This window comes from Patella vulgata, chromosome 2, assembly GCF_932274485.2.
Source record: "Patella vulgata chromosome 2, xgPatVulg1.2, whole genome shotgun sequence".
In the NCBI taxonomy this organism is placed as follows: Eukaryota; Metazoa; Mollusca; class Gastropoda; family Patellidae; genus Patella; species Patella vulgata.
Window position 1 is genome coordinate 60,095,312 of NC_065880.2, and position 13,638 is coordinate 60,108,949.

General features: G+C 34.6%; 1 protein-coding gene across 1 annotated transcript in view; it reads left to right on the top strand.

Annotated features, from left to right (window-relative positions):
* The window catches only part of LOC126811202 (uncharacterized), a 240,449-nt gene extending 234,010 nt beyond the window's left edge, over positions 1 to 6,439 (top strand). The window contains exon 10 of the mRNA XM_050536772.2: positions 3,146 to 6,439. Within this exon, the coding sequence (XP_050392729.1) occupies positions 3,146 to 3,293 (148 nt within the window). The 3' untranslated portion in view covers positions 3,294 to 6,439. The remainder of the gene's footprint in view (positions 1 to 3,145) is intronic.
* The last annotated feature ends 7,199 nt before the right edge of the window (positions 6,440 to 13,638 follow it).

A 13,638-nucleotide genomic window follows, 5' to 3' on the forward strand; every position in this document is an offset into this window, starting at 1 on the left:
TACCGTCGGTACGTTTGTGTATCGCCTACTGTCATGAAACTTTGCATACTTACTGTTTATGGCCCCAGGATGATCACTATTGTATTTGGTCGACGTGTCCTAATTAGGTACGGAGTTATGGACCCTACTTTAAAAAGTTTTGTGGATCACCTGCAGACAGCAATTCTTGACCAATCTTCTCGAAATTAGCCTTTTTGGCATACTTAATTAATCAGTAAGAATGATCACCTTACCTTATTAGCGTCTGTTTTTATATGAAATGAAATGGGGTTTAACGTTTTACTTTTCTGCACAGACTAGGTCATTTCGGGATTAACACATGGTTCAATTTTACTTCAATAATTTGCTTGCGCGTAGGGATCTTTAGCAGTGGGAGGAAACCGGAAGACCTGGAGAAAACCCACGAGGTTGGACACTCCTTGTCACGTACACAACCGGGGAATCGAAACCACGTCAGTTGACTCAATGACAGATCTTATGATACAGTGCGGACGTGCTAACCATTCGATTATCCCCCTCCCCCGGGTCATGAGAGAATGGACCCAAATGATTTTTAGAGTTTTGCGCCTTTCCTTTCTGGAGGTATCCCCCTTTGCCTAAAACACTGTAAATGTAGTAGATGTTGTAGTTTTTTGTACGCCCGCATTAAAATGTGTTCGTATATTGTCATTGCCCGTCTCTCCATTGGTCCGGCGTCCAAAACTGCTTGTGAACGCTTTAGAGGCTAAAGTTAATATCCGATCGACTTTATTTATACAGTGTTTAAGGTCATCAGACGAAAAAGCCAATTGATTTTCAACAATTTCCAATAATTTCTGCCCTTGATCACTTGGAAAAATCTTGTGGATGCTTTAGAGACCATAGTTATCATCTGATTGATTTTATATTTATACACCATGTTGACGCCTGCGTAATAATAATCGTTTCGGTTGACTTTAGATTGATACACAGAGTAAGGTATTGATATGAACAAGTATATTTATTTTCAGTGATTTTTGTTAACTTGGACAGTTCAATCCATGATATTAAATGTTTTGTATACCAAACAAATTCTAATGATTTTCTGATAATTATTTAATGAGTTATTACTCTAATTAGATTTTAGTGTATTATAAATGTTTCATTACCGACGTATATGGGCGTATGTATCCTTGCCTGGCAACCTATCTTAATAGATGGTTTTCAACATTAGTGGAAAGTATTGGGGTCATGAGAGAATGCCCTGTCCATTTTCAGCTTTCCACAATTTTCCGTTCTGGAGTTATCACCCTTTTCCATAAACCTTGTCAGCGCGATAGAGGCTGTATTTTTTAATAGATCTTTCTTAAAATGTGTCAAACCATAACGATAATCAGCATTTTGCGACTTTCAATTCCAGAGTTGCCCCCCCCCCCCCCTTGTCATAAACCCTGTGAACGCGATAGAGGCTATAGCCTTTATAGTGTCTGACACCCAGAACCTCCTAGTCTTCAAGGTACGGGGGGTCTGGGTCAGTTGTCCACGTTTGACGAAAATTACTGGATAATCAACCAATAAAAAAACCCTCACGGTTATGCATGAGCAACAAACTTTTAAGCTAAAGCCAAGAAACAGTTGCACCCCTTTCCGAATTTAATCCCATAATCGTGCATTATTACAAACAAACATGAGTCGTGGCGGCGAATTAGGATTAATAAAAATTATAGATATGATCCTTGAGGAGAGAAATTTTACAATAAAATATTTAGGAGTGTTGGATACTGAACAGGCAATGGAAATAGATTTTTCTAAAATGGCAATTCTTAAACTAATTTCATGGGTATCGACATCTTGTTTTAGGACTATTTACCTCCCTTATTACGCTCTCTGACAGAAAAAAGTAGATTTTGTCCATGATAACGTAAATGGACACAGCTCACCAAATATTCCTACGCTGAAACAAGGGCCAAAGCTATTTTTAGTCTCTCCTTTTTCATTCCCCCCCCCCCCCTTGCATGGCGATTTGTGTTGACGTTTTGGTGTAGAATCGAAGAAAAGGGTTTGAAAATACATTTTCTGCCAGGTTTTGGTGAATATTCTTGATTTTGAGGCGGAAGGATACAAGAGTGAGAGATTGGTTAGGTTGAAATGTAGGGCCGAAAATTGCATGGTTACTTGTCTCTACTTCCAGCTTGTGTATCTCAATTTTTTCATGAAGATGCATTTGGGAAAGAGTTTGTCCCCTGTAGCTCCATCTGTGGTAGAAAGCATTTTACCCAACGAAAATTTGGGGAAAAGTTAGAGCCAGTCTAAGAGACGAGAATTAACATTAAAGTCAATGGGGAAATCATTAGCGATCTGTGGCCAAAAGACCAGATAATCTAGCCAATGACCTAGTTATTCTCAAATGTTGACAACCTATCCAGACTAATATTTGTAGATAGAGACTGCAGATTTTATTGTTTATGTTATAAATTGATGTGAAGCATTGTGGTCATGAGAGGATGAGCTGTATTGATATTCAGCGTTCCACTACTTTCAGTTCAGGAGTAATCAGATACCTTGTGAACACTATAGTTTTCAATAGATCTTTTTCAAATTTGGTGTTCCATGACTTTCTATTCCAGGGTTATTCCTCCTTATTCAACATTCTTGTGAATGCGACAGAGGCTATAGTTTTTAATGGATCTTTTGTGAAGTATTGAGGCATTCTGCAATCTCGCGTTCTTGCCAACTTTGCTGAAAAACATGTGAACATGATAGAGGCTACAGTGTTAATGGGTTTGGTTTCAAATTTGGTGAGAGGTATTGAGGTATTGAGGTCATGAGAGGACGAACCCTATCGATAGTCAGCGACCTGTGAATTAGACTTTTAACGGATTTATTTTAAATTTGGTGTGAAGCATTGTTCTATGTCCATCTCTTGCAAAATGTGGGCGTATCTTGCATGACAACCGCTTGTGATATAAAACGGTTCTGTAGGGGCCTTAGGTTAGTCCCAAAATGGCGTAGTTTGTTTATCTATGCCAATAAAGAGACAGTAGGCCTACATGTATTCTTAAAAAATAAACGTATCATGCATAAAAAGGCATCTGTTTTCATAGGTGCTCTAAAGAGGTGGTCAATAGCCACAGATTAGTTCATTGTTATATTCTGATTAACTTATGTATTAATATTAACATTTCAGAACAATAGAAAAGGATCCATTGTCAGGTAACGGATTTCAAGTGAATTTAAAGATGAAATCTAAAGAAGCAGCACACAATACGCTAATATCAAATATTGAATCTGAATTGCCGGTCATCATAGAAGGTGGATCTCAACTACACATATAGTTTGATCACTTCAATTAGAAGTGGATGATGTGATTGCGTTCATACTTTATTTCTGAAAAATAAAGCTACTAAATATGTAATTAAGATTTTCTAAATATTTATAAATGACTGTTGACAGATGGAAGCAGAAGTTTTAAAAATGATTTTCTGTTTCAAAAAATGGCAAATTCTGTTTTTATACACACACGTGAAAGTATCGTGATGTCTTCACTGTCTATCCATGTGTCCAGACGTCCAGTCACATTTGTTTATGGACCCTCCATATATCACAACTTTTATACGCCCACATTCTCATGTGGACATATATTGTCGTTGCCCTTGTCCGTCCATTCGTTCGTCCGTCCACAATTTGTTTGTGGACACTCAACAGCCAACAATTCTTATCCGATTTTTACGAAACTTGAAATATAGGTTTATCTCCAAAAGATCTCGGTCCCTTTCGATATTGGCATGTATCGGATCGAAACTTCGTGGATTATGGCCCCTGATTGTACGAAGAATCGCGTTTTTAGCTTTTGGACACGTCAGAGGTCACAATTTTTATCTAATTTTGATGAACCTTGAAATGCATGTTTATAACCCAAAGATTTTGGTTCCTGTCGACATTTGTGCATATCGGATCGTAACTTCCTGAATTATTGCCCCTGATTGTAGGTCAAATTTTTTTATCTGATTTAAAAAACGGTTCGAGTATATCAACGTTACACCGTAATGTCGGTTGAGTTCGAACTTCGTGAAAATCGGACCAAAACTGTCGGACAAAATGTAAATATATGATGGTATATCAAGGTTGTGGACCCTCTGTAAGCCACAATTTTGATCCGATTTGGATGAAACTTTAAAATTATGTTTATATCACACATATCTGGTTTCCCTTCGATAATCGCACATATCCGAACGTGACTTCTTGGATTATGGACCCTAGCTTTTGGATCTGTTAGAAGTCACAATTTAAATGTATCACGGTTACAAACTAATTTCGGTTGAGTTCGAATTTTCTGCCTGTCAAAATGTCCGCTCTTTGTAAGCAAAAAATAGTGTGAAAGTATGTAATACCAAGGTTGTGGACACAATATTTGATTTTAACGAAACATAAAATATTTTTTTATATTCAAAATATCTGCTAGAAGCCACAATTTGTATTCAATTTTTAAAAATGTTTAAATATATCCCCATTACACATCAACGAAGGTTGAGATCGAATTTCGTAAAAGTCTGGCTGCTCCTTGTGCAAATAGTGTAAAAGTATGTAATACCAAGGTTGTGGACACTCTAAAGGTCACAAAATTTATCCGATTTTGATGAACCTTGAGACGTATGATTAGACCAAAGATCTTGGTTCCTTAAGATATGTGCGCATATCGAACTGTAACTTCCTGGATTGCAGCCCATGATTGTACTAAAAGGCACGTTTTTAGCTTGTGGACCCTCTAGAGGTCACAATTTTTGTTCGATTTAAAAAAAAAACGTTTAAATGTATCACGGTTACAAACTAATTTCGGTTGAGTTCGAATTTCCTGCCTGTCAAAATGTCCGCTCTTTGTAAGCAAAAAATAGTGTGAAAGTATGTAATACCAAGGTTGTGGACACAATATTTGATTTTAACGAAACATAAAATATTTTTTTATATTCAAAATATCTGCTAGAAGTCACAATTTGTATTCAATTTTTAAAAATGTTTAAATATATCCCCATTACACACCAACGAAGGTTGAGATCGAATTTCGTAAAAGTCTGGCTGCTCCTTGTGCAAATAGTGTAAAAGTATGTAATACCAAGGTTGTGGACACTCTAAAGGTCACAAAATTTATCCGATTTTGATGAACCTTGAGACGTATGATTAGACCAAAGATCTTGGTTCCTTAAGATATGTGCGCATATCGAACTGTAACTTCCTGGATTGCAGCCCCTGATTGTACTAAAAGGCACGTTTTTAGCTTGTGGACCCTCTAGAGGTCACAATTTTTGTTCGATTTAAAAAAAGAACGTTTAAATGTATCACGGTTACAAACTAATTTCGGTTGAGTTCGAATTTCCTGCCTGTCAAAATGTCCGCTCTTTGTAAGCAAAAAATAGTGTGAAAGTATGTAATACCAAGGTTGTGGACACAATATTTGATTTTAACGAAACATAAAATATTTTTTTATATTCAAAATATCTTACTCCATTTCGATATTCGGGCATTTCAGACCATAACTTTCTAGATTAAGACCCTCCCCCCCCCCCTCGATTGTACGAAAAATCGCTTTCTTGTAGATTGTTCTCTCTACATATCTTGCAAAATGTGGGAGTATCTTACCTGGCAACCGCTGGTTATCCGATTTTGTGGAAACATAATTATGTTGATATCCGATAGATCTTGGCTTTAATTTTGGCAAATAGCGGACCATAACTTTTTGGATTATTACCCCTGATTTATACGGAAAATCGCGTTATTAGCTTGTGAATCCTCTACAGGTCAAAATTTTATCAGGCGGTAGCATCCTGAAATATTACCCCTTGTGGCCACTCTACAGTTCACTTCCTGCTAAAATGGCCCCTTCAACTTCTTGGGTTATGGCTCCAGTGTTTTACACAAAATATGAAATATGTACAGTTTGTGGACCTTCCACGGGCCACAATTGTTGTCCGATTCAGATAAACTTGATATGTAATATACTATAGAGTTTTTTTTAGTTCTATGAAAGGTGTCCTGTTTAATGTAGAAATGAGTTACCTACATGATGTGCGACGACAACTAGGCCAGTGAAGTACCTTGCATTATTCTACTACTTTCTTAGACTAACTCACCGACAGTTATGCCAGTATCCATTTCTGGATGGGGGTTACTATCTTCCAGGAAACTGGTGCACAGATTAGTCCAATTAAATAGAATAATGTTGACGCTAAACGGTTCCCGTATGAAACACTTTCCAGAAAAATGGTAATTGTCCCGCCCTAGGGGAACGTCATATCCTCAGCTGAGAGGCTGGGATAGAGACAAAATGTGATTTTTAAGCCGTTCAGTTTGAGTTATTAAGGATATTAAACTCAGACCACGGATATTTTGATAACTCCTAAAGTATCTATAATAGATGTTGTAGTTTCCCTGTATTTAACCTTTGTAGTTTGCTGTATTCGATATATAAACATAGTAACAACATAAACAGTGTTTCAGACTTATTTGATCATTGGAAATAGTTATCACAACGTGAAGTCAAAGAAAGTCCTAGACGATAGTCTCACAGTTTATCTCTTACTTGAAGTCCGTGACCAGGATAATCACATCTGTCCCCATAATGTCATAGTCGGGTTTGGGTTGTTTTTTGGGTACCGCGACTCAGGATAGTGTCACAGTCGTTTTATTTGCTGCTGTTGACGTAAGGATGTCGACCCTAGAGGAAAGCCTTGGAAGAAGACGTTTCCAGTACATATTTCCTGGTAAATTGACCACGGAAAGCTAAACAGGCCAAGGGGTAGGTTGAATGAAATTTTAGAGGTTAGGGATTTGCTAATATTAAAATATGAAGTTTAAAAAGAATGTTAAACTAGTAAAACAATCAAGTTACGAAAATAAGGAAAAAGTAAGGTTTAGGTTTAAACATATAGGTAATTTTCTATAAGCGTAGGGGAAAAATGAATAAGAAAACTAATGAAACTAAAGATTCCTAAAATTGAAACGGTAAAACTAAGGTAAAGGAAAAAAGTAATATCCCCGGTCTAAGGTGAGATCGTAATAATTTAATGTAGTGTTATGTTCAAGTAATGTATATGCACTGAAAAAACTCTTGTGTTGGATCTCAACACAAGGACTTGTGTTAAAAATATTCAACACAAATTTGTGTTCTTTTCCATTGCATTAACACAAGTTTGTGTTCTTTTCAATGCCTTAACACAAAACATGTGTAGATTTATAAAATCCTGTGTGGTTTTTTTTTCATATAATTAATTACGTTGAATTTTAAGATAACATTTATTATGTTACTTATTATCTGTAATAATATGATTTTTATTTATTGAGAAAATCTGAATGGGATTGGGGAACTGGATTAGGGATCTGGCTTAGCCTATTACATAAAACCACTCTAACTGAATTTGAATGTTGTGGAATTCACTTTATTTCTAATTATCTAAAACCTTATATTAATTATTACAAACATTATGTATAGTGCGATACGTTTAATATCTCTTTTAAAATAATGTATTTTATAACAGTATACTGATATAAAGAGATCGAAGTTTTGGTCAATTATTATCTAATTATAAACTATTTATTTAATTAGACATAATAAAAGATTATTCTGAATTTACTCTTTGTTTATTTTCACATCTTGTCTCGGACAATATACAGAGACAGGTTATTAGAATGTCTGCATTTGGAAGTGTCTGATTGATATTGCCCCAATAAACTTGACACGTCAAAAAAAATTGTCGTAGGGTGTGAAAGTTAGAACAATAGTGTTATATCTTGGTTTTAAAATATATCTGAACGGGCGTAGATATAGCCGAGTTAATGACCAATCAAAATGAATTACTCTAAAAAAAAAAGGAAGAAATATTTATTGCAGTATTTTGCGATATTAAACCCTATTGTACTAGTTAACTGTAGGCCTGTTCTCAAGCAATGTGGGATTTCCTCCCTGGATTAGTCCGGTGTTAGAACCAACTCCAAAAGTGATATTGTTGTGAAAATAGTATGTTCAGAAAACAAGAATATCAGGTTTGTGATTTTTTTGTATTTTTAATACAATGTATTTATAACGCAAATTTTTCGTTTCGGTTAAAACAAATTCTACGCCCATTTTAATTGACCGAAGGACGTGTGGCTAATATGGCGGGCGGACAAACTGATCAAATAGGAGCTTTTACGGGTTTCCATTTTGACGTCATTTTCGGTCATGCGCAGACATTGGCCTTATTCTTAGACTGAAACCCATAGGCCAGTGTGTGTTTTTTTGTGAAAATACCGTCGTACAGTAAGCTTCTTTTACATAAAATGGAACTGAATGCCATTTCTATATACGCGTAAGGTTTACCGACCGATGGCAGAAAGCGATACTTACAAAAACTTCGATATAGGAAAGATACGGCAAGTTTACCAGACCCGTAATTGGCCGTTTGTAATTGAAACAAGTGGATGACTGATCCGTGCTCAATGGCCCGAACTAAAATTAAGTGAAGTTTATTACGCATTTTACGATCAAACAGATGTTATATATTAATTACGGGACTATTAACACAAAAGATTTTTAAAAATGGTCTATCCTATTTACATTTAACTGCCGACTGGACAGTTCTTTGCGAGGTTGATATATCGTCTGCTATAGCACTGCATGCCACGACCCTACGTACTCGACACAAAACACGGTACTATGTTGGTCTTTGTTTGAGGATGTCGACTTGAAAATGATTCCAGCTAATAATACTATAAATAGTATGTAATATGCAAATAAGATTGTTTATGCGTGCGTGCTGTTAGCCAATAGCTATTGTAAATTTCCCCGCGTTTAGACGGCTCTTACCAATGATAAAATAGTTGTTTGGTGCACTGTGTAAAACTTCAGCCATTTTTATAAATTTTTATCTTGATTGATGGGATATGAATAACAGAAAGAATAAAACGACGATCAAGTTGAATCTGTGAATATTTTTTAAAACCGTTTTTTTTCTGTTAATTGTAGTCACATAAATCGTCTTGGCTCAGCTTTTGGCACTCAGTGAAATTTTAATCCAATCAGTTTATCTTGCCGCAACCAAGAAGAAGAACGATGCATTTGTGTCCATTTTATCAATTTCTAATTCAGTATTTGGTTCAGAGAACAACTGTTGAATGAAAATATGTAACTGGACTCGGTGCATTCTATACATCGTGATTATTATTTGTTCTCTTTTTTATTAGATGTGCTACGGTTGTGCTTAAATTTTAATATAGTCTTGAATAATTCTTTTGTGGAACCGCAGGTCACCATCTCTATTTACCCATTCTATAATTTACTCTTATGCTCTATTTCATGGCATTTTACAACCAAACAGATGTTATCTATTAATTGTTTGCAGTAAAATTAAAACAAAACATATAAATCGGCTTCATACAGCAATGTAATGCTTTTGCGTAATGCGGTCAACTGGGCCGTGTGCGAGCTTGACATATATCGTCTGCTACAACGCAGTATATCGTCATTAAAACAAAAAAATAATAACTTAGACATGATTTGAAATCGGTAATTTATTACGAATGCTACACGCAACTTAAAACAAGAGTGGCATTAAAGAATACGTTTTCTATAAAGAGAAAAAGGGAAAAAACCCGCTTTCCCTAGCATTTACCATGTTAAGATACGGATAGAAAAAGGCCAGGCTAAAAATAGACACCAGAAGTACGTCACGCGTAAAAGCTCCTATAGTATATTTCGAGTTATTTGAGGTAAGCTAATTCAAAATTATATCATAACCGCATTGTTTCTGTGTGATTAAATATTCAAAAAATCATTCCTAGAATACACCCTCGCCACCAGTCAATCCTGAATTGCAATGTTTGTTTTGTGTTCTGTGCGCCATTTTGAAAAAACAGACATGACCTACTTTCAATTCATTTGGACTGTTGATACTACTATAGTTGTGTTCCATTTTTCAGATTGTAGTAGATTTTAGCAATACAATCCAGTGTCTAATTGCTTTAAAAGGAAATCTGAATTCGTACAAAGGCCTACAATAAAATCCAGGTGAATTATTCATGTATTTTCTTTATGAAGAGTGGCTATTTAAATTTGTAAATGCTCAGTTGTCTTACACAAATAAATCAATTATATTCATGATATATGTCGTATTTATTCAAATCATACCACCAAGAATTGTATTTATCCAATTGCATAATAATAAAAACTTGACTTTTATTATTCTATTTCTTCAGGCCAAGAACATGGAAAATTGGTAATTGCCTTGTATCACTGCAAACTATAAGCCACAGGGAATCTTGAACGGAAATGATAATAAAAGGTAAGACTTTTTAAATACCTATATTAAACTTGATAGGTTAAATATTGTTCTCGGGTATGTTACTGTGTACAGACTGTACTAAACACATTTATACACTTGCTATTAGGTTATTTTGCTCACAGAGAAGCGGTTGTGTAATCACCAGAAACAGATGTAAACGTCAAATGAGCATAGCTATTTGGATAATTGCTTAATGTTGTTGTAGACTCATAATATAATGCCATCAAACTGACCATTTGGTTCAATGTGTAAATTGATGATGCATGCAATTTAAGTTTGAAAGATGAGTAAGCAATAATGGTACCTGACTAAAATTACTTTCCCTTGCATTCACATGTAGCCATACATACGAGTCTCAAGATAATTATGATTGTTAAATTATGATTTTTTCATTTCCCCCCCCCCCCACCACCCCGACTCAGTCAGTTATTTTACTTTTATTCTGCCATCTAAATAACTCTGTACCCATGACTGGTATGCCAAGTAAAAACCAAATCGAAACCCCATTTGTCGATAAGTGTATTTATAATCATCACTTTTATGTATTTCAGAGACTTGAACATCCCTGGAGATGTACATGTATTTAATAAATATACAACTGGCGGTAGTTTTTTCTTTGATGTCCATAGCAGTTATATCACATAACAACCTGTCATGACGTCATCACAGGTTGATATATTCGTTCATATCAACCGCTGATGACGTCATCACAGGTTGATATTTTATATCAACCGCTAATAACGTCATCTCAGGTCGATATATTCAGCTCATATCAACCACTGATGACATAGATGATCGAAATAAAACAAAAAACACAGAAATAAATTTTTATTCTTTTGACATTTAAAAAATGTTATGGTACAGTTTGTAACATTCCGGGCCGAAATAGATGGCGTACTTATCGGCATATTTAAATCGATTATCCATACTCCATGTCTAAGATATCTTTCAGAATTTTCTTTCCGTCCACATACTCCTAGACTTGAAATTATTCATCGCTCAAGAGTTCCTTTATAAGTATTTTAAAACAGTCGGTCAAATCCTTCTCTGAACATACCGAAAACCTTCAATCCACTGTCAGAATTCTTGGAAAAGAATGCCTTTTGGTCCAAATTTTCTGCAGGCTTTGGATAGATCCTCGTCGATATTTGCATTCACATCTATTCCATCGTCAATATGTTGGCTAAAAAGGATTAATTATTCGTCTGACTTCGTATTACTATCCATTTTGTTTTTGCTTTCAATTCAATAGTCCAAAATGGCGACGTATAAACAAAAACATGCACGTAATTGCACGTGATTACTTCGGTAATTTTCGCTATTTTGCGGAAACTGTCGAGCAATTATCCAATCGTTGTTGCCTTTTAATGGAAGAGCCCATTAAATTTAAGGGTGAAATGGCGTTGTATATGTCGGATATAAACCTACTCTCCCTCGGATTGATATGGTAGAGAACGCCTGGGCTTCGCCCGCGCGTTCTCGACCATATCAACCTCGGGTAGGTTAATATCCTATACATATTAATACCAAAGAAAGAAGACAACTCTAAATTCTGAATATAAAGCCATCAAATTCTATTATAGAAATAATATGGAAACCCAAAAGTTATTTGTCACTATTGCCTTTTTTAATCCCTTGATTTGTTTTTAATGTCAAATAGCAAACCCTCTCTAAATATTGTTTCATTTTATAGACTAGAGTGTAATCCTAAACACTAAGAATTTGGCCTGAAAACTTGAATTATTAAAAAGGAATTATCAATAATAAATAGTAACAGTCGATAATTATAAAAATGTATTATTGTATGATGAAATCAACCATTATTTTTAAACAATTGGTAAACATTTCGAATGTTAATGCCACCTTTATATGAGATGGTTTTATTCATCAATATTTTTTTTACAAATTTTTTAAAATTCCCCATTTTATTTGATTTTTATGCTTTATTTATTTTATCTATCTATAATTATTTGTCCTGTATCTTATCTATTAGTTCCCTTTTATGTACTGTAGACTTTTTTGAATTCCTAATCTTTTAAAGGGAATATTTCTTCTTAAAAGTAGTTCAATTTAGTGCATAATTTATGTCTTTGGTGCTTGGCTTGGTTGTTATTAAATTTAAATATATTTAAAATGTATGTTTTGGGGGCAAGGGGTAATGATATTGTGTACATATCTATTATATTCTCAGTTCTTTTTAAGGTTAATTTTAAAAAGAAAATTTAAATAGCTTTTTTTATTATTTTGTGATTGGGGCGTGGGGGTGAGGAATTTTGTTATTATTGATCACAATTTTATTAGTATTGGAATTAACTTTGTTTATTAACCTCCGAGATGTCTGTTTAGTATTTAAATAGCTATTTTCTATTGTATGATTGCGGGGGGTGGGTGGGTGGGGTATTTTTTTCATTGTATAACACAATTTTATTAGTATTGGAATTAACTTTGTTTATTAACCTTCGAGATGTCTGTTTAGTATTGATTTGGCATTAATTTAATTTTTCACATCATTTATTGAATAAATAATCATTTAACAAACAAAACTTTTGTTATGACATTTATCAAACATTACAGTTTAAACAGAACAAACGGAGGGGTTGCATGGGAAAGGTTGCTATATTGAATACAAATTGGTAAAATACAACACAAGTTTTTGTTGGTGGTTATACACAAGTTTGTATGAAACAACACAAGTTTCAGAAATTTCAACACAAGTTTCAACACAAGTTTCAGAAATTTCAACACAAGTTTCAGAAATTTTAACACAATAAATGTGTAGATTTTCACACAAGTTTGTGTTGTTTGATAAAATTTTAACACAAGTTTTGTGTTGTTTCAACATTTAACACAAGTTTGTGTTGTTTCAACACAAGTTTTTTTTTCAGTGTGTATTTGTGTGGAACCAAGTATAATGTTATAATATAAACCTGTGTAATTCGTGACAAAAGCGTGTAGGTTTAGGGTAATGGAAAATGCCCAAGGAAATTAAGAACTGAATGGCCCTTTTAAATTCGCGGGATAGCGTGTGGGTCGGTAATAGTTTCTTAATGAATGTTTAAAAGGAAACACGGTGCCTTGCCTTATAGCAGGTAGCTAAAGCGCAAGTGGTAAAAACTGTTTCCGGATTTTTCGTGTTGTGTTGTTAAAAATGTAAAGAGATAATAAGTTCAAAGCATGTGTTAAAAGCAGGAAAAAATACCATGGGGAAAAGAATAATTTAAATTTGGATTGGAATGTGCGGTTAGCTGTCAATCTCAAGTTTGAATTCTCGGATATGTCATGCGTAGTGTGTTCATAAACCATACTTAATGACACCGAAAAAGTCAAGAACTTATTTGTAAATTGTTATTTGTTATAGAATTATGTCTTA